At 36.3% G+C, this 24,295-nt stretch overlaps 1 protein-coding gene across 3 annotated transcripts in view; it reads left to right on the top strand.

Moving 5' to 3' along the window:
* SLC9A9 (solute carrier family 9 member A9) overlaps positions 1-24,295 on the top strand; it is a 237,887-nt gene that overhangs the window by 139,725 nt on the left and 73,867 nt on the right. For all 3 annotated transcript variants that reach the window (XM_069792259.1, XM_069792258.1, XM_069792260.1), the window contains exon 12: positions 4,987-5,140. In XM_069792259.1, coding sequence (XP_069648360.1) covers positions 4,987-5,140 — 154 coding nt within the window. The remainder of the gene's footprint in view (positions 1-4,986; positions 5,141-24,295) is intronic.

Below are 24,295 nucleotides of genomic sequence, written 5' to 3'. Positions count from 1 at the left end.
TTCCAGAAGAGGGAGCCATGTTCTACTCTGATTTGTGCATCATCCCCTAGACTGTTAAAATCTCAGCTGGATTCTCTATTTTTGGACTTGCACAAGCTAGAAATACCTTCACTTGACTTTCTGATACTAGTTAGGAAAAACTCGCTTATAAGCTAAGAATATTTGTTCAGTAAAAGACAGAAATACAGGTCCCCTGATGCCATTTATGAAATAATTTTCTAAAATTGGAAAGTCAGCACTTCTTTTTTCTTCATTTTCCTGCTTTTTGTACAAAAAAACTATTCCAAATTTTAATGGATCAAAGTTCTTGATTGACAGCCTTAATGTACACTGATCTATTTAGCCAAATAACAAGTAAACTACAATGCACCACATTTCAAGCTTCCTCATCAGGAGTACTTCACATCAGGGTGCCTCATTTATGCCTATAGAATTCCATGTCTCTAGAGAGCAACACAGTAGTTCATTTCTATATCCATTCAATCCTTCTGCTAAAAGCTGCCACTGAAAATGTCAGCTAATACCAGCTAGACTGTAGTAAGAGATGATGACGTACATCCATTAGGAACTGGCTTTCAGACTGCCTGCTCACCTACAGTTGTTAGCCATGTAAGATGTATATGCAGATCACACTAGTAAAGCTAGCAGGTGGCCAACTAGACAACAGCATGAAAAATAGCTTCATATCATTAGTTATCTAGTTTCCAGGCTCCGTTTTTGCTTTTATTTTTCCATCGGATAAAGTACAGAATTAAAAATCTTCTAAAATAGATCTTATTCTCCAACTTTTCTGTCCCCATTTTCTCCAGTCAAATTTCATTCTCCACAGAACTAGGAGCAGAAAGTAGCCTGCAGCCAACAAGTGAACGTGAGAACTCACACATTAGCTTTCCAGTACAATCTGGCAGCTGAGAACTGAAAATAGTAGTATTGAAAACTTCTAAAACGTAAATGTTAAAATACTCAGAAAAGTAATTTTTAACTGTTTTCAAAGAAACACTGTATTTTGTAGAGAAAAATGTCTTCACAACATTATAGAAAAGTAAATGGCATCATCTGCAAGTAAAGCAATAAGGACTGACTGCCTCTCACACTGCCAGCAGCTTCACACTTCACAGAACACTTACAATACATGGCTTTTCTGTGTAATCGTACTTTTTAATATGCACTAAGATTTGTGCTTAGTTACCAATAACATTCTCATTTACTATAAACTGATCATACTGTATATAGTGATAAACAGAGAAGACAATGACTGCCAGAAGAGAGAGACATTTCTGATATGAGTAAACAGGGCATTGAAATTGAGTTTGGAGGAAGATGCTTATTGCCTACACAAGATCAGCCGCAATATTCTGGTATAGCATCAGGTCCTAGTCAATCATGGGGAAAACTGGGCTTCACTCACCACAGCATCACACACTCAGATGTAGAAAACAATGAATTTGGGGCAAGTTTTGTTTTCCATCTTATCATTACCAAATGCACCAAACATTTACTGCTTTCTTTACTGAGTTTTACTGCCATAATCACCATGAATATCAAAGTCTGAAAAAAGCAATTAAGATCAGGCAAGTACATTGTTGATTAGCATTTGAGTATACCTTACTCTACAAAGAATTCTACTGAGGTCATTAAGTTCTACTTTTTGGTGAGTATTAATACATTTGAGAAAAGGTGGAAGAGTTAGGCTTGGAAGTGGATTATGTAGCATTTTGATTTATTACGTTCTTCATCTGCTTCTGCCTCTAACACCACATTATGGAGGGTGGATTCACTTTTACAACTATGTTTAATCATGACTCCTGATAATATTCCATTATAAAACAAAACTAGATTAGTCCTTGTATAATTAAGCCTGAGCTTCTCAAATTAAGTTCAACATCAGTTAAATGAGCAGGCCAGCAGCCTCTGCTCACGTGAAAAAGAAATATTGTGAAGTCTTAAATTGTAAGGGAGGTATTACTATACACTAGTGGTCTATGCTGCATGAAAAATGCCTCATTTCAGTTCATACCCTGCTGTGATGCCTTTAATTGGTAATAAAATTAAAAGAGAAGGAAACTAAATGGATCCAGATGGACATATTAATGGGAATAACATTCAATATTTGGGCATTGCTGCCACATGACCATGAGGGGACTATTTCACAGGTACAGTACTGCACCTTCCACTCTTCTTCCAATATCTTTATTTACTTTTTACTGCGCTTTCCTCTTCTCTACGGCATATAAATCAGCAAGAGAGAGGCTTGTGGGACACAGTGCTACAGGGGCGGTTGCTGTTAATATAAGACATTACAGCAGCAGTGAAGTCTGAAAGGGTGGAACACAAATGCAGGAGAAAAATGAAAAAGAATGCCTGTGTACAGGTAGCTGCTGTGCAGGCATTTACATCTGCACACTTACATATACATGGTGGTGGGAAGTGTCAAAGTGAATTTCTCCAGGAAGATAGATATGAAAAGAAATCAGCTAAAGAGAAAAGAAAGCAAGGAAGAAAAGAGCAGAGAACTACAGCTGAAACCAAAACACCAGATCTACATACAGAAAGTCTCCTTTCCTAGCAGATTCTCTCTACACTACCCACAAACACTCCTGCCCTCAAAGGCTCTTCAGAGGGATGGGTTCAGTGATGCGTGTTTGTGGAGTGTGAGCAAAGGATGGATAACAGCCCAATAGGACACACCTTTCCTATCCTGTGGGACTCTGAAGCTTAACCCTGGAGGTGGTTTTCTTTGGAGGCCCTGACACATTAAAGAATATCTCATAAAGATGAATCCCTAATGGCTGGCATCGCTAGCAGAAAAATCTGGTAAGAAATCTATGATAGAGCTCAGAGGATCAATGGATCACAGCACAGATTGTGGAGCTGCTGGCAGTGCGGCTTCTCTGAAAGCTGAGGGAAGAGAATCTCTGCCAGTGGTTCATCAGAGCGTTTTCTTTCTACTGTGCCACTCTCTCCAGGTGTAGCTGAGGTACCAATGTCCATTGGAGCCAATCATTCCATTGTGCTTTGTTAGTACTTTTCCCTGAGGTGTTAGAGAAAACCTATCCTTCTTTATCTTCAGTCTATTTCAGTATCCTACCATGTTCTGAGGTTGTTAAAATTCCGTTCCTTCATTTGTGTTGTTACCTGGAATGTATTTTGCTATATATATAATAGTGTTCCTTGCTTTTCACTGAGTCTTTACCTTTTAGGTTATATTCATCTGCTTCCCACTGCTTTAAGTTGGAAGCAAATGCTTTGTTTGATTATTTATTTTACTTTAGACATGTTTTTAATTGAAAATTAATTAGCTCTTATAGACCATGTTGAGCCTTTTCATAAATGAAAAATGCAGTGAAGGCACTCACTATTTCTCTAAACTGATGAAATATCCAGTCCAGCGCTCAAGAAGTAGAGAGTCGTAATGACATATTAATTAACAAATTCTTTTTAATATTCCCTCTTAACAAAAGAGATGTTCTAGATTTAATATTGCACATACCATTGTGATGCAGTTGTGGAAAGCAGCATTGTTTTCCACCAGAATGTAGCCACCAATAATTTAAGCATTTAATCTGGGCTAGTCATCTAGATTACCACTATAACAACTGGAAAAAGACCATTTCAATAGTGGTTCATTCCCTCCTCAAATACACGTTTAACATAAGCTGATATTTTTTTCCCATAAGAAAATAGTAAAGCATGTGCATCCTTAGAGATGTCTTTTACATAAAAGCAAAGTCAAGGACAAGCTCACTTGTTGACTGCAGTGTTATTTTCATAAAAGCAGAGATTTTAAACCTGCTGCCACTGACCATTTTCAGCTAGTGTAACTACAGTCTGGTACTTCCTTGCAGAAATGGCTTTGTGGTGTTCTCTGGATAAACTGTCCACCTTCTATACCAAATAATTCACATTCTAGCTATGTAATCTTAAAGAACTTTAGAGTTCTATTACAAAAATAGCTGCATTTAGCAGTTGATTAAATGATTCTGCCTATACCATCAATGCCTTACAAGAGGTTTGATTATTAGGTTTAATCTCAATACTTGCAAAGTACTTTTTGGATTCAGTGTGTACTGTGTACATGTAATAGCCTTGCTCTCTACACTAATTTTCTGGAATTTTTTTTCTGAAAACAAGAAAGTAGATTTAAACAGATAAATAAAAAGCATTGGAAAATATAGATTATTATTCGTATTATGCATCCTGAGGGCTGGAGGCATTAGTGGGCTTTTTTCCCCCCCTCTTTTTTTAAATGTGTCACTCTGTAAGGACCTATTTAGTTAGCTTATTACTACCTATGGAGCTTTTTTTAAACTCACTGTTAGCTGTTTTTTCCACGTTTGTAAGTTTTTGTTTATTCAGTCTCTGTAGGTGTATAATTTTACAACTATTGTAATATTTCAAGTACAGCAAGAGCTACAAATCTACATTTATTCTGCATCTCCTTTTTAGATACTTAAAATCATCTTTTAAAAACTATTCATTGTTTTTAATTCATAATTTTTCTGACTGTTCTTAGCACATTGAAAGATTTGAAAGAAATTTTTGCAAGCAATAAATAGGTAGCCTATTTGGGTACAGATGTTAATGCCAACCCTCTTTCTCACTTGCATCTGATTTCATGAGTAGTCCCAGTGAAGTCAGTAAAACAACAGAGGGAATAGATTTCTTTTTTAACATGCATAAAGTCCAGATTACTGTTTAATTTGCAATTATTCAAAAGAAAGAATTCAGTGAATGTAAAACAAATGTGTGATTATTATGTGAATATAAGAGTAGCTTCATTGTCCACTTTTGCAAAGTTGCTTACATTGCATGAAACATCATCCTTTCAATTAGCACAATTCAGCATTTTATAATAGCATGGTCGTGGTCTGAAAATTCTCTCTACCCTTGGAATTGGGTTTTGGCTGAAAAGAGTAAGGTTTTGTTTCTCCATCACATTAAGTTCATCATTCTTGTCTTTTTTTTTTTTTTTTTTTTTTTTTTTAGGTTTACGTGGTGCAATAGCATTTGCATTGGCTATTCGAGACACAGAATCCCAACCCAAACAAATGATGTTTACAACAGCACTGCTTATTGTGTTTTTCACAGTCTGGGTATTTGGTGGGGGCACAACACCAATGCTTACGTGGCTTCAGATCAGGTTAGTACTCTCTTTACAACATTAACCATCAAAATAGAATGCAATCACTATGGATCACTATATTCCTGTAGCTTTCTAAGGCTTACTTATATGCTTTTTAGTAGAGTTTTACAAGCACAAAAGAAGTATTTGGGTACCTGATAGAGTTCCTTGGGTACCACAAGGAACAGTTTCTTCCCAAGTTCGTTATGGGTTTGGACCTAGGTCAGACACATCCTTATTTCCTAAGAGTTTGTTTCACTACTGTTCCTTTTAAACACTGTGAATAAACGTTAGCCGTGTCCTCCTCACTGTTGAAGAAAGAGCTATAAAGGCATATTTTGCCCTCATCTAAAAGTGTGTATTTATTACACAAACATGTCATAAGTAATATATTTCTAATTATAATGTGAATATATGAGAAAATCTACCTGCATTGGTGCATCATTCAGCCATTAATTTATTACTCATTGTTTTATATATGATCCTTCACTGTATTATTTTTTAAATTACTTCATAGTCACCTGTATTCACAGACAGCAGTGAATGACAAGGGAGGTTAAATGAGAAAAGAGAGGGAAATAGGAAGCTGGAATAAAGAGTATCTAATTTAAATGTAGTGTCTGCCAAGTGTGCTTTCCAAAACCCCGCTTTCAACAATAAGAGTGTAATATTATTGCTGAGTTCTGGTTACTTCATAGTCCATTTAGAACTTACTGCCATGGTTTGTAAGGTCACCAAAGAAAACCTCAGTATCGAGGTAGGCTTATAATTCACAATTCCTTTTCACTTATTCTATATGTAGCATATGCTTTCCTTGTTTACAAAATTATGTCTGATTAACAAGCCTTCATATCAGACTGTTGCTATAAAATACCAGCAGAAGATAACTAAATTGGAGTTTTAACAAAGAGCATAGATAAAAGCTTACAGACAAAATAAGGACTAGTGGACAAATATACTGTATAAACATAAAATGCAGGCATCCATATGCAATGTGGGGGCTTTCTATTTCTGTAACAGTTTGACTCTTTTTCATAACAACTCTCTTATGACCTATAATGTCAATCAAATTGTGGATACACTCTGCCACTATCAGCCATCTTTCTGAGATTTGCCACTTTTTCACTGTCAGTCAGCAATAGAGTCACTCTATATGGCAACAGAAATGTGGGTGAGAAGGAATATTCTTATTAGATATTGCGGACCAAATCGGTTTGGATTACTATAATAGGAGATTAAGGAATAATTCTGAGAATACAGTAAGGGAAAAAGGAGGTGGGCAGTAGTCATGTGTCTAGGCTAAGGACTTAGGTCACTAGATGGCCGTCCCATTCTAGCCCTCTAGGTAGTTTTTAAATGGACATTGTCAAGTGCTTTCACTAACACAAGCAATTTAATTGGATGCAATGGCATTTCTTCTGCCACTTAGTAGTACCCAGAGGTGGGAAGGCCCACAAGACCACAAGTGAGGGGGCTGACTCTCATACTAACTTTTTATACTGTTCAATGCAAGCATGTGCTTCTTTCTTTACCCACTTGTACAACAAACAGATTTTACCAAAGACATTGAAAGCAGACGGTGATTTTTGGTCTGAAATGCTCATCTCTTTGGGGATCTCCTCTGAATCCCAGCAAATCTGCCAGGCAGATTTACCAATCAAATAATTAGTTTTTGTAGCTGGGATATAGATTTTCTTACTACAAAGCTATTAGGTTCACAATTCCCACTTAATTTCTTGACATCAGAACATACAGCTTCATAAATTATGAGTGTGTGGCCAAACTGAGATAAAACTTTAAATAGACATCTTTAATTACAAATGTATCTTGAGGCTCTGATTTCTCTTTCTAGTGAATATATTTAACTGTCTTTATAATTTATTACACCTCAGTATGGAATTTCGTCCTTAGCTATCAGCATTTGTCATTTTAGTCTTAAGTAATTTTGCTAAGTAATTATTTAAAGGTGGTGGTAATTCATGTCAGTTGATACTTGTATGGGTTTGCTGAGAGAGTTATGGGACTGCTCCAAATTACACCACTTTGCTGGTGTACTACCCCCAGTATGCTTGCAGCTGTGCCTGAATGGCAGTTGTGAGCTGCATCTACCCCCACATTTTTTTTTATAAAATTGGAAGAAAGAGATTGTATTTTTCATGCTAGTTCGGAGGGTTCAGCTCACAAAGCCAAGGGAAACTGTATTATGAGTACAAAAATTATGCAATTGTCTGTGAAGAGACTCATTGGAATGGGTTGGTATGTCATCAATTACAGAAAAAAAGGGATTAAGCCAGTGAAATGCTGCAACTATTTCTGTAAGTATAGAAGAGGGAGACTGGTCTTACACTAGCCCTTAATTGTTCAGTTGATGTGAACTTAATACCAGGCACCATCCCAGGGCAGTTTGACCACTTCTGGGTGATTCCCCAGTGCTTTAGGGAACCAGATTTACCAATATCGCTCAAATCCAAAGCACAGCACTAGATCAATTAATCTAAACAACTAGAAATAAAGTTATTCCCATTAAATTAAGTACTTACAGTCAATGAAAAACATATGAATGGCTGCTTTAAGGTCACCGTGACTACACTGGATTTCCCTACGTAACCTATGAGTTGCTGTATAGGTAACCTTCTCAGGAGACAGGAACAGTCAAAAATACAGTGAATCAGCAAATAATAGCCTAAAGCTGAGTGTGCTTTTTTGCCAATTAACCATTTCATCATAAAACGATTATCCAGCAGGTAGCATATTTAATTGAACAGGAGGCATTTAGAATATAATAAAGAGAAACATGTGATTTCTGAGACTATTTGGATGAATTGAATCTTATTCACGTACATTTTAACTTGTGCCCACTCTAGTTATGTGGAATAGGCTACAGTTCCTATCAGTAGTTCAGGAGATGCAGCTCTTAACTCCTCAAGGTCGATCAAGTCAATCTTATCCTAGAGATGAGTGCGCTGTTTTGTATGTTACAGATTAACTTATCCACATTTTGGTTTTAAAACATAAATAAGTCTATCATCCATTAAGTTGAAGATATGTAAAAATAACATAAATTACAAATAACTAACGCTAATATATTTACCATTTGCTCTACCATAACGCATTACAGTGTTAGTCAAGGTAAAGGACAGTATCTGTACAGCCTTCTTATTTTATATTATTGTCTACATATTATACCATATTTCAGTGATTTATTGCACTCTTTGTAATTTACATTGTGAAATTCTCATAACAGTGACGAAGACTCCTCGTATATCAACAGACTGTAAGGGAACATAACAATGACAATTTTTAAATAATGGTAGTAATAGTCTTCTGAAAAATCAATCTTTGTTTCCATAATAACTGCAATTTCCATAATCTTCCACCTCTCCTCACAGCAATAGCATCAGATCTGCTTTTCTTTTTTTTCAGTTAAAATTCAACTTAATGTAAATATAATCTGTCACACTATTTTTAGAGAAAAGATGAAGACGTGTCCTCAGAGATAACTACCAGCTGATTTATTCCAGGAATACGTATGGCTTATACAACACTTGCAAATTGTTGCCAAAACATGTTGTAAGATACATTATCAAAACTAACCATGTGCTACTGAAAAAGGTTCCATTTCCATCTCCCATTTAATGCAGCAATATCACTCAACTATCTCACAAGGTTGCAGAGGCCAGCTGTGCTGAGAGCTTTGTAAAAAGAAGCTTAAATGGATCCCAGGAGTTCACCCAGTTTTATTAAGGTTCACAGTTCTAGGTCCCTTCATTTAACAAAAGAGTTATATTGAAACATATGCTCCTACTTAAACTATAGCTTGAATCTAGGAAAGGTTCTTAAAGCCTTGGAAATCTGACCTGCTAATGGCAGAATTTATATCTACATGTCTCTGTATGTCAAAATACAGTTTTAAAAGAAATACATACTGATCATTCTCATTATCTTACTAGTGTATTTACCCATACAGAGTAGTCTTCAAAATGAGTCTTAAAATTCTTGGCAAAGTCTGAACATTTTTTAAATTTGTTTTAAAAGAATGAGGCATACATTTTCAAAAATGTCTTATTTGTTTTATCTGCCTCCTTTTTTAGATACCTGAAACTCTGAGTTTCAGAAAATGTTCAGTGTTCGCTTTCTGAAAATCAGGTCCTATTTAAATGTTCCCAGTTGTCTGGCACGGTAACATAACATTTCTGAGCACAGAGACGTATGCACGGTCTGTTACAGCATTATCAGCTGAATTCTGAGAGCAGAATTGGTTGCGCTACATTCCTAAATAATACATTGTCTTTTGGTTTATCTGAGAGTTATAACTAGAAAAAAATTGCCTTTACTCCCCGTGTGAAAGGACTACAATATACTGCTCTTGGCAGACAATGAATAAACCTGCATCAGTGTGTGAGAATAATATCATGATACATCAACAACAAAACAAAGATAGCCATTTAAGTATGAGTTCACAGTCAAATTGAGATGTTCAACAAATGTGCCTTCAGAGATGTTGAGTGTTACCTGCTAATGCTTTTGGATATATGTCTCCATTCCCCATACTCTGATTAAAAAAAGAGAGCTACATTTTACAGTAGATCTGCAATGAGAGGTTTGGGGATAAAGGATTCTCCTGACAGGCAGAGCAAAAATACAAAGCTGTTAATAAAACATGTCCTATAAAAGTATTGTGCTAGGTATTAGGTCCTGTTTGTTTATCATCACCTCCAGTGTAAATGTTTGTCAAGGGATTTCCAGACTTTTTGCATCTCTCTGCAGCAGTTCTTCAGTGAATAAGGAGATTTTTATTCCATATTCTAAATAAATACTAGTTGAATAGTAACTGTCAATACTGTGCCTATCTGGCCATTGCCTTTGATATGTATTTTAGAAACTGGCTATGTCTATGTGCCTGGCTGCCCTTAAAAACATGCCATCTCTATTTCACATAAAACTTCAGTTCCAAACCTCCAACTTCCTGTAAATACTAATGCCAGAGGCCTGGCATACCGTATTTTGGGGGGACGACCAAGGCTGTCCAAACTCACATTCTCAGCAGGAGCATCTCCTCATTGCACTCTTCTATGAGAAAGCACCAAGCCAGTAAATGAAATAAATCAAAACAAACTATTCTTCTAATATTCAACTATATTGCCTTCCCTAGCTTCTAATTGACCCAAACTTCCGGATCCACTTCCAGAGGTTTCCAGAGCTCTGCTTATTCTTTTTACTGTTCAGATTGCAGCTTCGTAACTGCAGATAGCTATTTCTCTTTGCCCATCTAGGCAAAACTAAACCTAAAAATGTCAAGGTTATACACTTCCAAAACTTTATTTGCATTGATGAAGCCAGAAGGTCTCTGATGGTGAACAGCAGCTGGTCATTCATTCACACTACACTAGCATAAATACAGCATACCTTAATATAGTCAGTGATCTCTGAGAACACAAAACAGAAATGAGTCAAGAGTAAAAAATATAACTCAAAAAAACAATCTAATGCATGTAACAAGAATAAGAAGAGTGGAGACTTGACTGTTTTGTATGGGAAGCAATGCTGACTGGCTAGGAGTTGATTGCAGGTAAACTGGGAGCAATATTGTTATCCGCATGAAGAAAAATCTGCTGCTTTCAAGGGTCAAGCATGCAGTAACCCCCATCCATATCTACAGCAATAAAGGAAAGGAAAAGTCATTTACAGATTATGCATAGATGTATCTCTATCACCGATATGAAGCCACCAAAGTCAAAAGAGCTGTCTCAAGCGTTCTTCTATTTATTCTTCATAGACTGAATCATTCAACCAACCCAAATATAGACTCCTTATAGGGGTTTACCTGTATCTATTTTGATGGTAAATCTGCATTGACTAACACTAACAGAACATAAAAACTCAGACTAAAAGTTGCAGAAAGACCTACTGGAGGACTTCTTACCAACTCATATAATCTATAACTATTTTGCAAAGTAAATTTTTTAAAGACAGTTTTTAAAGTTTTATGCTGAGTTTTTGTCGTTCCACTTTTAGAAGTTCCACCATAAAACATAAAACAGACAGGATTCTTTTGTGGGGGTTTCCTTGTGGTAAGGCTACAGCACTGTTTTATGAATGAAAAAGGGAAAAACGTGATAGGGCTGTATCCAAAACATTTTGAGAATCTGGCTTAGCTGTTAATGCTTTTGAAATAAGGCCAACTATTTGACTGCATCACATCTGAAGCGTAAAATTATAACATTATTCAGTGTTACAGTGTAAAAGATGGAAGATCAAAACACTGCTAACTCCTAAACTCCCACCTATTTCCATATTGCAAATCCACTGAATACAATAGGAGATGAGCATTCAACAGACATCAGCACCCAAAAGTCACAAGCCAGCAGAGTTCAATATCATTGAGAATGCTAGTATATCCCTTAACAATAAAGGGATCACAGATAAGCTATTCTTTCAACAATTCAAGATTTTGGTTCCTTCAGTATCCAACACTTTAATCCATTTCTCCAATATCAAAGGCTAAGGTAGGGTGTATGTTTACCAGAATATCGCATTAGGGATGCAGGTAGCAGCGGGGCTAAATGCTGTAGCTTGACTGCTTGTGACCATGGCTGTCTACCAAAAAAAAATTGGTTGGTAGAGTAAGATTCTGCGCTTCCCCCAGCCCTTTATCAACAGGTTATAGACTGCTGAAAGACAGAACTTTATGATAGAGCAACTAGAGTAACAACATGGCCTTGGCCAGCGTTATAGCGCTGCTCTTTCAGTAACATAAATATTCTTTTCATTATTCCCAAACTCTGTAGTAGTATTCCCTGTGTTCAAAGAGATGCTGCAGAAAGACAGTTTACAATGCCACAGTAGTAGCACTTGTTGCTGCCACATACGAAGCTTATATCAGATTTGGTTTGTACTTTAAGCTTCCAAAGTTGCTCTTTCTGCTTCCCAGAAGAGGCACTTCAAATTTAAAAAAAAAAACAATATCACGGGCTTTAGAAAGAGTGAGTTCTGCCTTATCTAGAAAGGCAACAGTTGTGGTAAGAAATCTCAAGGACTGAAATGGTGGTAAAAATATGACTGAGCCTCAGGGCTCCATAACGGAAGTGCTGAGCAGGAACCTTCCTTTTCCACAGCCTAAGAACAAAGAAGGATGCACTTCAGATCAAAGGATTAACAGACTGTTTTAGACAAGGTGGATGGTGTTTCCTACATTACTATATTTTTCCAGTTATAGAGAAAGATTGATACTTTCTTCCAGTTTTATAATGACATACAAGTCCTTCTTATTAAAAATCTACCTATTTCTGAGTTCTGCCAGAGTTTAGTTCTGATTTGCCATCATATGGTTGTAGCATCTGGATAGCTTTATTTACTCTCCTTTGTCAAATCAGTTATAAGAGAAAATTATCTTCTTCAAGACCACATTTGTAGAAATCTGTATGAATGGGATCTATGGGAAAGGTGGTGATATAACTGGACTCTTATACTACCATGCTTAATCCCACTGTGTTTGCTAAACAGAAGTCTTTGGACAATTACGAACTGGCTTAAAAGTGATCTAAACAAGACACAAGCAATGTTAAAACTCATGATTTTCGTAACAGCCTCTATTTGCAGCATCTGCTGTGCTGTGGGCACAAGGCTAGAATTGTGTGTTACTCAACACTGTACTCAGTGATCAAGCCATCACCAGAAACTGCTCACCTTTCATGTAAGACTTCTTCCATCACTATCCAGGTTGGGGTTTTGCATCTTTACCTGATAACGAGGAAGAAACCTTTCAGATACTGAGGATGGATACAACCTGCAGTATTCTGCTGCGTGGGTAAAGGACAGGCAGCGCCTGTCCCTGGTATTTGGAGCTTTAAGAAGGTGGTCAAGCACAACAAACTCAGGCAGAGGTCACATAGCTCTCAGCCTTCAACTGACCTGAAAGCATTTGCATATGCTTGACAACCTCCTGCCCCAGAGCTTTATGAGCAAACCGTACTGGGGCCTTTTTATTGCTTCCCAGCAGGTGATGGAGCCCCCTCAGCTCCTGAGACACTATCTCTTACTGTAAATACAAGTATTGAGAATCTTGAGACTCTTCTAACCATATAAAACTTTCAGAGTGATAAAGTAACTATTTTCTGTAAATTCCCAAACCGTAAAACTAATAATAGTAAGTCTTAAACACATGTTCTATGCCATATTGCAAAGTCCTGTGGCTTAGAAACTTCAAGTACATTGACATTCAATGGAGGTGAAGCTCCTAAGTCACTTTCAAAAGTTTGATTTAGACAGTTTTGTGTAATGCTAAGTGGAGCGATGCCTTCTCTAATCTTACTGGGGTGAGATGTGGCTGTGGAGCTGGAAAGAATGGTGTCCTGACAGCTGATCTAGGCAGAAGCTGCAGTCAGCTGAGGCAAGGAGGAGTGACCCTGTTGCCTGGTTAAGAACCTCATCCAGATATTGTACTCCATTGCTGAATTCTGCTCTGCTCATAGAAAAGAACATGCGATAGTACATCTCCTTACAGTCATTTGTTATGAACTAGATTCACGTAGGAGTTTGATCTCTACTGCTCCTCGTTTATTCCTAAATGAAGTGGAAGGTTTACTCCGAGTAAATGCATGTTAGTTTTCCTTTTTCGCCCTCGCATAGGTGCACAAGGATTATCCCTCCTGAAACATTAGTCCTTGAGATACTCTGAATGCAACAGCCAGGAGCATGTGTTCATATCTTCAGATGATCCATAATTCAATAGTTATAAATTATTACGAACCTTAATTGTTTTGCTTGTATTCCTTTGAACACCTTTTCCTTTCACCATTTGTCAAGAGGAAGGGAAGTCAGTTTAGAAAAGGAGGTTTAATTAAATGTTTTCTCCTGGCCTTGGCACATTCTCTCCTCTATAACCGTATTCCTTTGGGTCATATTTCCTCTAGAGTCCTGGAAAACAATTTAGTCAAAGTGAAGGATCTGTTGATTTACTATTGAAAACAGCATGTCAGCCTAAGTATCTTCAACTGTAAGTTGCAAGTGACCACAACATAGAGATGAACAGTTCAATTAAAGGCAGTATGTTTTCAAGTACTGTTATATTTCTGTGCATTTTGTACTGTTTATTATTTTGTTTTGGTTTTAGAATACTCATAATCAGTCTAATTGGTATTCCCTCTCAGTAACAGAAATAGCTCCAATAAACAAAGCTCAGTCTTTGTTTCCAGGGTCATATTCCTCTTTAACCATAGTACAGTAAGTATTTTAAATCATGCTGCAATAAACACTTCTGTTGAGAGCGCAATTTCAGCCAAGCCTCTTCAGCCCACTGGGTTCCTTTTAACCCAGACACATTTTCAACAGAGATCACACTGTCCTTGCCTAGAAAGTCTTTTAAATCCTAACAAAACCCTCCAAAATCCAGAAACACCCGTAATTTAATGTAACAAGTCTAACCATTAATGCTGCAGTTATTTTAAAATTACTACTGTCCTCAGCTGTCCAACTATCTGCACCTGTGAACACCTAAAGGACAGCATTTTGCCTAGCATCTTTTATAATGATGATAGTTTGAATGTTCTTCTGCTAACAAACACTAATTATATATACATGAGAAACCATGTTGCTGACTCGCTAGGCTCTCCTCAGCATTAGGATATTACTGATTTATGTGCAGACTCTTAGGTCACAAAATCTACATTGGTATTTAAAAGATAAGTTTCACAATTGCAAAGAACACCTTGAAAATCGTTCAATTAAAACTAAACTAACAAGGAAGAGTTTATGTGAGTTCGTGGACGGTCCAAAACAATGGATCAGAGAAGACACTGTCCCATGATTATCAAAGGAGTGTTATCTTCAAGACACGTAGTTTTGCTGATGACTCCTATCCTTGCTCCCACACAGTACTCCAGATATGACAGAAAAATAGTAGTTTAGGGTTGACTTTGAAAACTGCATGGCTGTCAGTCACTCTCTGCCCACTAGTAGATGGGTGATGCAGGAAGACAGAGGAAGAGGCAGAATTTTAGCTTCAGCTATAAGACATTTAGCTGCTATAAATATCACCAATTTCAAGTTTGTTCAAGCACATTAAAGATTAAGCATTTGAGTAATTTGCATGGTAATCTCTTGATTAATTGTGACATGGGTCACAGAGAGCATAAGATCAGATTCTGGTTTATCACTTTGTTCTCTTTGATCTCCTGTAGTAGCACAAACTAAAATATTGGTCTAGATCCTAGTTAAAGATCTTTTTTATACAAAAATATTGCTAGATGTGATACTTCCCCTTTGCCTGCTGGTCTTTGCCACCAGTTCGGGATTTGTGGGTATGTATACCCATAGTATGTATGTAGTATCTACAAGAAATAGGAAATGGCCTGGTGTTCCTGAATAAAGACATATTAGGGAAATGCATTCTGCTTCAAACCCTGAGATGTTCAGCATCACACATGAAATTACCTGTAAGCAAAGAAAATGCTTTTTGGGGCACACCCATGCTGAAAGGGTTAATATAATAGCCGCTATTGTAATAGTAGCTAGAGCATGATTAGCCTGGTAAATGCTATAAATCAAGAAGCAGTATGAAATTAGACATTAAATGTATTAGCTGTTATTATAAAAAGAGAAATTGGATAATTTCCTTTCATTTCTAACTGAAAATGAGAAATTGTCCAGGTAATGAATCTCAGTGATCTCCTGAAATGCCTATCATTTATTTACAAGGTATTTTCTGCTAAAATAAGGTGCACATTTGATCTTTCAGAGTTATTCACCATAGCATTTTGCCCAAATGATACTAAACAAGGTTTATAAACATTTGTGCTTGATAACAAAATAAAAGACCAAAATACAGAGGACTTGGGCTTTCTGACTCCAGCTGTGAAAGGCAGTCCTGGGCAGCTGTTGAATGGGAGATTTTGCATTGCAATTGCAACTTGCACACAACATGTACCTGACTCCTGCTGTCAACTCTGTTGGTCTTTTTTGGCCAGAGGGGTCTAATTTTGGGCACAGTCTCCTAACATGGCAGACAATTAAATCCCACCTCACATACCTTGTATTTCTAGCTCCACATGGCTACTGAAAACAGAAAAGGAAGGAAGAAATGAAAGATACACTTTTATTGCTAGAATATTTGGTACAGGAGAGAGGGAATATTACACAGCAGTAAGAAAGATACATGCCTTTCCGTTTACTAGGAATAAACGATAGGATGAATTTTCCACGTGCCGAAAACCCAGAATAGTTTATAGGTGTTTCTAGAAAATTATGAATAAACCTATAGCTTGGAATAGAATCCATCCAGCAGGATTTGTGTCAATTAAAATATTTCTTCTATTGTCTTTTAAAATACTGTTGCTTTGATATATCTGAATTTGCAAAAAAAAAAAAAGTTTTCTTCCATTTCATGCAATCATTTTTTTGTTCCATTAAAATGCATCTCCCTGTCATACAAAAGCTAGCTGCTATGCAGCAGTCAACATGATGAAGTTGTTCAAACTACAAATAAGGAATCAAACAAAGCTATCTGGAAATACTGCTAGGGAACATCTTAATTAATTATCTGGGACTTTAGAACAAAACTGATGATTTATTATTTTCTACCAAAATATGCCAAATTAATTTGAACCTCTATCTCTAACTAGTCCACCAAAATTAAATTGGTGCAAGCATAAACACAGTTGACTTCAAGCATATACCAAAACTGTGTTGTTTGAGGGTAACTAGAAGGTAGAGAAAAAGAACTTGAGCCTTTAAAAGTTTGAGATAAATATGTGGTATGAAATCCTGGCTCTAGAAAAAATAACTGAGATGAATCTTATATCCCTGCTTTATAGGTATTGATCAAGATACCTCTTAACTCTATTATTAATCAGATACTGTTGCTTTTTACAAAATAATTGCTCTGGAAACTCACTGAACTGTGATATTTTAAGAACTGTGTAATACTGTCAGCTGGCCCAAAAAATAGAAGGGTATTAAATTAATATGTTTTTCACATTTGTTAGTTTGCTTAATTTCCAAAGTGCATATGTTCATTCTTCTCCCTTTTTGCTTGACAAAGAATACTGGAATTTCTTCAGCAAGAAAATATGAAATTAATGTTTCATTTTGAAGGGATGAAAGTTTTCACTTCATTTTGACTTAAAATATCGTTTCAGTCTGAAAAAAACTAAATTTCTCAGTCTTTCTTGGGTTTTTTTAATCCTTCCTGTGGTTTTCCTTTCTGCTAGCAAGTATTTCACGCAGTGCAAGAACATTCCATTTTTAAACTATACATGAAGTGTAGGAAAAAAACCCCCACATATCTTTTGTCTTCCAACAAGAAAAAAATTGCTAACTGGGAAGAGAATTAGGCCTTAATGATCTTATACACTGTATGGGCTATGATAGAAATAGTCTTGTAAATCTAAACAAATAAAAGCATACATTGGTATAACTCAGCATTATCTAGGTTTGCAGAGGAACTTAGTGACAGAAGAGAACTGCATGACTTCAACTTTCGTGAAACATTCCTCCAGAAATTCTGAACTTTCTGTTCTTTTTTAAAACATAGAGTGGAAGGAAAGCTCTGGCACACTTGATAACAAACCTATCAAATTGTTCCAGAATTAGTTGAATGGGAAAGGTTAATTAAAGCAGATATTAAATAACCTAGGCTCTGTATAGCAGAATGGGCTTTTAGCATTTAGTAAACAGCTAATTATACTATAACACAGGCCTTTTATAGTGCATTATCAGTGCAGAAACAACCCAACAGTGATTTGCCAGTCAGTACATCTATGAGATTTTAAGTGAGAAAATTACTTCTTATCTCAGCAAGTAATTGATTTCAGTGCACTTAAAAATATATTATCAGTTTCGGCATTTTTTACTTCTTCAGAGAGATACACCATTTGTTACATAATGACATATAACATATAAAAGAATCTTGAAATCATACCTAAAATTCTGGGTTTAGAAATCCAAGATATTTTCTGTGTAAATAGATAGAACAGCTGTTTATATAAAAGTTTCTATACAAAGTGCTGTTTATGTAAAATACCCTAAACAGCAACTCTAAAAACCCATGCTTTGCTGAACTAATCTTACAAGTAGGCAAGGTATTGTACACTGTGACCTTGAACTTCCCAGTTTCCTTTGCTATTCATTTATCCATGAGCATTAAGCCTGGTCAGGAATCGCAGTGTAGGTTCAGGTAGTCTGCCTGAATCTCCTGAGCCTTGATCAGTCCCTGAGCTTTTCTAATCTCCAGCCAAAGGGATTCCTACAAACACTGTGGCAGCCTCAGTTTTCATTTTAGACACAGCAGAAGAGGCCCTGCTCTCCCTCTTGCCTGCTGCATCAACTAGCAGCATGGACTTGATGGTTTGCTTCCTCTGCCTCATTTGATTCACATGTATTTCTTCCACCTTTCTGGATGAATTCTAGCCCAAACCTCACCAGTTCTGCACATGTACGCATACGTATCCATAACATGAGGAAAGCAAAGAAGTTAGAAAATAGTTTTAGTAAACTCAACCAGAAAATGAGATAAAATTATTCTGTAGACTAGTGGGTAATGTGTTCACTAGGGAGGTTTCAGCTCCTGTCCAAATAAGTGTTTCTGTTTCACGTAAAATGAGTCGTCAACTAAAATACAGTAATATTCTGTGTAGTAAAGATCAGAATCCAGGACTTCCAGTACCCTATTCAGTAGTCTACAGGAGAATGACTGCTCATATGCTTTCTCACCTACTGACCCTTACATATACATATATTTGAATTTACTTAAGATCAAGCTTTTTAAAAAGACCAAAGATCTTTTTTTTTTTTCCTCCTGCAATCAATGGGGCTACATTACCTCCCATTGATTTGACCTTTATTGATCTGAAGATCTCAGGCTTTGTGTGACTAGCTCCCATTTTAAATGGGCACCATTTGGGCTCCTCAGTGATTATGTTCCTTTTGAAACCGATGCTTGGGCATGGTTTTACTTTTCACTGATTCTGAAAGTATTAAGAAAACTTCTCAGCCCATAAAATGAGTTATCAAATCTGGTTCAGTTGCTATGTCTTAGTTTAGTGACTAAAAAAAGTGGCATTATTTCCTTCTTTCACATCTTCAGAAATACTATTTTAAAGCTTTCACAATGATAAGTAATAAAATCATCTATTTACCCAACTTAATTCTAAAACACAGTCTATAGCCTACATCCTTTCTTATTGAGGCTCAGTGCAATACTAGAAAAAGAAACATTGTATTGGATTCTCTGTCAGAGCATTTCTTTGTATTGCCTATCGCTTTGAAATCTAAGTCATAATGGCTGTGTGCCATTTTGCTATCACTTACGTTGAAAATCTGAATTATAAACAAGTGACAAGTTCTCCAATTTAGATTAAGCAAATGTCACAGCTTTCAATCCAATTTATTACGTATACTTCAACATGCACTACACTTAAGCAAGAGAAAGAAGATGCATGTCCCAGAAAGGAGCAGTGATACCTTTAGAATGTAAAATTAATTAATCTTTTCTGAGTTTCACAGTGTCTCTTGCCTTCCCCATTTTGTCTTTTAGATAGCAAGCTCCCTAGGGTATTTTCTACCACACTGTGTTGTACCAAACTAAACAGACTGTCAGCAATCATCCTAACAAAAAACTACACAAAATCCTTTTTGAAAAGCCTAATTTATTGATTATTTTGTCAATAATTGTTCTCTCTTGACAAGAGGAAAAGTTATATTTTATAGGGCTTTTAAAAAATTAAAACAGCTTTTGTAGTTTACAACTCAACTCTTGTATCTATACTCTCTCCGGATCCCAATGTTATACCTCAAACACAAGGTAAATCCTTTAGATTTAAGAAGTACTGTCACAGTATTTACTGATTCATTAGGGTGCAGGGCATGTAGAATTTTAAGCATTAGACTTGCCTTTCAGCTATCAAGTTTTCTTGCTCTGTTCAGTAAGGTAGGAGCCTGAAGCCAATGTCGAAGTATCACATATTTATGAATACACTGACAGAACTATCACATATGCCTGAAGTCACTAGCCACAGAGAATTACTTAGAGCCCCAGGGAAGCTGAGTGGCAATGGAAAAACGTGGACAGATCCTCAGCTGGTGCAGGCTGTCATAATAACTTTCATTTCTTTTCTTGGCCTGTAGGCAGAAGTATAATATGCTTTGGGGATCCCTGATTGAGGCAATTTCTCACTCTACTTTCTCACTTTACCTCTTCGTTATCTCATGCAAGCTATTGCTTTCATTGTCATCACTGCTTGAATTCATATGTTGGCTCATAGTTGCTACATACAGTAGTTTACTCTTATTTTTACAAGAAGGCAAAAACACAATGGGAATGGAATCCCTTTCTGAACCATAATGCAGCAAACACCTCCCAACACACTGCAAAGCAACACAAGAAGCATAAATAAAACTATGAATCTTTATAGTACGCTCCCTATCTCATCCTCCCAGTACTCCTTTTCCACTGCACTCATTTTCAATGGCAGCCAACTTCAGCTGGGTGCTTCAGGCTTTATGCTCAAGCTGAATATGGTTAGAAGAAGAAGAAGAAAAATTACTAAAAAACAAAACAAACAAAAAAAAAAACCACAAAAACCTAGAAGCTTTGAAAAGTGTCTCCAAGTGCTCTTGTAGAAAGATGAAGGCTTTAATTAAAAAGAAAGTGTTTTATCAACCTTAACTACGGTGTCACAGTTAATATGTACTATTCAACAAGGGGGTGACTAACCCTCCTCCAGGGTGCTCATAAAAGACTTGCAAGGACTGGTGCAGGCAGCATAAAAATCTCGAAACAGCACATGCTTAGGAGAGAGCCCCCAGCAAACCAGACAAGAATGCCAATTCAGTTCATTACCAAAAAAAAAAAAAAAGAAAATTAGGGAATTTTTGAGATGGACGGAATTAGCAGAATCAAGAGGTTTGTAGCCACATTTGAGTTGTTGACACAAAAGGAAAAAGCTAGCATTGACATTTGAAACCTTTGCTTTCCTAGCATAAGTATTTGCAAATGCAAAATCAGTGCCTGATTATTTCCTAAATTCTTCTGAATACAACATGACATAATGCAAATGTATGTATGTAAGTTGAATTTCACCTATGTTAGGGCACCAGACCTGGGCTTCTGGATTATTTACATTCCACTTAAGCTCTTATTCTCTCCAAATGAATGAATTTATTACCAAGTCATGCATATTTAAAAATGTGAGACTACTAAGTTCAAGAGTAAAAAAACAAGCCTAACATTTGTATTTAATGTACTTCCTGAAGTCTAGAAAGGAACCTTACATACTGTGAAATAAAGACAGTTTCTATAGTTCTGGATAAATACAGCAACTAAGGTAAAAGTATCTGTCTTTGTTGCTGCTGTTGTACAAGTAAAACTCTCGTACAAACCAAAAAGGAAAAAACCAAACCCGAATAACACTGTATCAAAGTTATATACTGCTCCATGATCACTGTGTGACTAGCAGAACTTACACTGTCAGGGATGACATCTGGTCCAAATTTGTCAACAGCACAAGAAAATATTTTTTCCCCTCTGGAACCCCTGTAGTACAGATTTGGAGAGTCTGTGAGCATGCACACGTGCACATTTATATCAATAATAGTTCTTGCATTGTCTAGCATTGTAAACAGTGTGACTACAGATCAGTATCTATTTTGGAGACAATAAGTATTTATATGAATGGTCTAAATATTTTTTGAAACAGCCATGTGAGATCTAAATATATTGCCTGAAACTGGTAAGGATGGCCAAGTTTCTGAAGGAAGGATTATATTACAAAAGCAAAATTTAAAATCAACTGAAATCTACACGTCTAAACTAAACAGTGCAATTATCAGACCAAGATTATAGTGGAATAAACCAATTCATGAATAAAAACCAACATGGAATGAGATAAACACTAGATGATGAAGGGGAGCATACTTTTCCAGCACCTCAATATATCAAAAAGACTATTACACTTTAATTGATATTTACTATATCAGGAACATATAATCTATGTAGGGTTTTTTTAATGGTAGAGTAGCAAAATTAAATAAAATGGCTGTCTTTGAGTATTTTTTTATTCTTTGTTGTTGAGAAGCAGAGAGTTTTAAAAGAAATGAAAAGTTAAATTTTCCATTAAGCAGTGTTTTAGAACTTTGTCTTCACAAATGACACTACTGTTTATCCTGCTGTATTTAAAGTGGCTTTAAAGAGTGTTTCAACACATATGTGCAGAGGTGTTTCTCTGCCATTAAAACTGAAAAGGTAATAATTGTTGACAGTGTACATATCAGACAATGAAAATTTAGGCAAAAGTCTTCCATTTTAGCACGTAACATTTTACTCAGTCTGAGACTTTTCCTTAGATTCTTCCTTTATCAAGCTTGATTTGTCATTTCAAATGTAGAAAGAACATGAATGCACAGAGTTGGCAAAATTTAACGATTATGCATCTGATCTGAAAATAGATAACTAAAAAATAAACTAAATGCATTTTTTAATTTTCATAGCAGATTTTTTTTTCTATATTTATATGGCTAAGTTACAGCTGAGCACTCTGTCCTGCAATATTTACTTCTAGATGAGGAAACATTAAAAAATCCTATCAATGCTTACTCAGATTACCAGCTGCAATGTATCTGCTTATGAATGTAGTGACCTCAGCTCTAAAGGCCATTGTGCTGCATGGTTAAGACCATTTCAAGAATTCAGAAATGCCATTTTGATTTACCCTTTGGTAAAACAACTGTACAGCATATCTTTGAAGGTATAGTCTCCAATATACCACATATCTGTTTTATACAGCCTTGGGTCAATCAATCCATACAAGTCCTTACTATCATTTCCTGCTGTTCTGAGCGTTTCAGACAGAACTTAGGTGAACATATTTCAAACTGGGAATTAAATATGAACTTAAGCAATGCAGCTGATTTACAAACTGCTTGTGAAAAGAGCAGTCTAAATGGAAAGATCAGTGATGGCTTTCATGCCAGGTACCTTGTCACCAGTTCTCAGCAGCAAAGCCAGTAGCAAGCATTTACTCAGCGTGTTTTGGTTGTAGCGTGCATTTAGTTTGACCAGCATTACTCTTCACTTAAAATGGGTATGCACAGAATTGCTCCCAGTACCAGCTTTGTGTGATAAATTTCAAATGTCAATGCAAAAGATGAAGTGCATGATACGTTTTTCCCCATGCTGTGAGCCCAGGGAACTTAAGAGTTGGTCCTCTCATTATTTAGACTAACGCTTCAGGAGCATTAAATGTTTTACTTTGGGTTAATCACGTTAGCAATAATGTAATGCATCTACAATGGCCTGGGCTTCTTTCCAAAGCTGTGCTGTTTATGTTAAAGGAAAATAAAGGAACAGACACCTAAAGTGATTCACAGAACAAACATTTTACTGCTCTAAAAATCATTGACATAATTCACTGGAGGGAACTGTTATTTCTGAGCCAAGAATTAACTAGCCTCATCTGTAGGAAATTGTCGAAATACATCTGAGTGTGGTTTCTTTTCCTCATACAGATCTTTTGTAAAATCAGTTCTCATTTTTCCTGGCTGGCAAAGCTCATTAGTAGTCTAAGTAAGATGCCAACAAAATGGCCTAATTCCTGACTTTTTTTTTTTTTTTTGAAAGCTGTATTCATCTCCATAGAGTTCATAAAAGTAGCAATTAGGACATTTGTTATGTGCAAAAATGATACTTCTTTTAATACAGTGGTGTTTCTATCTTTTTGCATTAATGGAAAATGCATTTTTAATAATGTTTCAGGGGTTTTTTTATTAATACAGTTTCAGAATTGTGTACAGAGCATTTGATCTATAGACTTCCTCACAGCATAAGGAGAGGTATGGTAATAATACTGAATTTCTTAAAGCATGTGGAGGCTCATGAATATTGTGGTTTGTGTGCTGCCTCTTATTGAAAGGATGATGCTGCGGTGCATTTGTGCGTCTATACCTCTCCATTTTGCAACATCTTAAGTAGAAGAAAAAAGCACCTGCCATCACCAGTAGCTCCTTCTCTCTGCATGATCACTTGTCCTTAACACATGTAGGCTGGTATCAGTCCCAATAAGTGCTATTCAAAATACAAGACCATTTGGCTTAAAGTAAGGGAAATCACAACATACCTTTTTTTTTTTTTTTTTCTCTCCTCAAAAACAGTAACAGGGTAAAGAGTTTGGATGGGAGGTATCA

This window comes from Haliaeetus albicilla, chromosome 9 (genome assembly GCF_947461875.1).
Source record: "Haliaeetus albicilla chromosome 9, bHalAlb1.1, whole genome shotgun sequence".
Lineage (NCBI taxonomy): Eukaryota > Metazoa > Chordata > Aves > Accipitriformes > Accipitridae > Haliaeetus > Haliaeetus albicilla.
The sequence above is the reverse complement of the archived record's forward strand: the minus strand, read 5'-3'. Positions and strand labels throughout refer to the sequence as shown.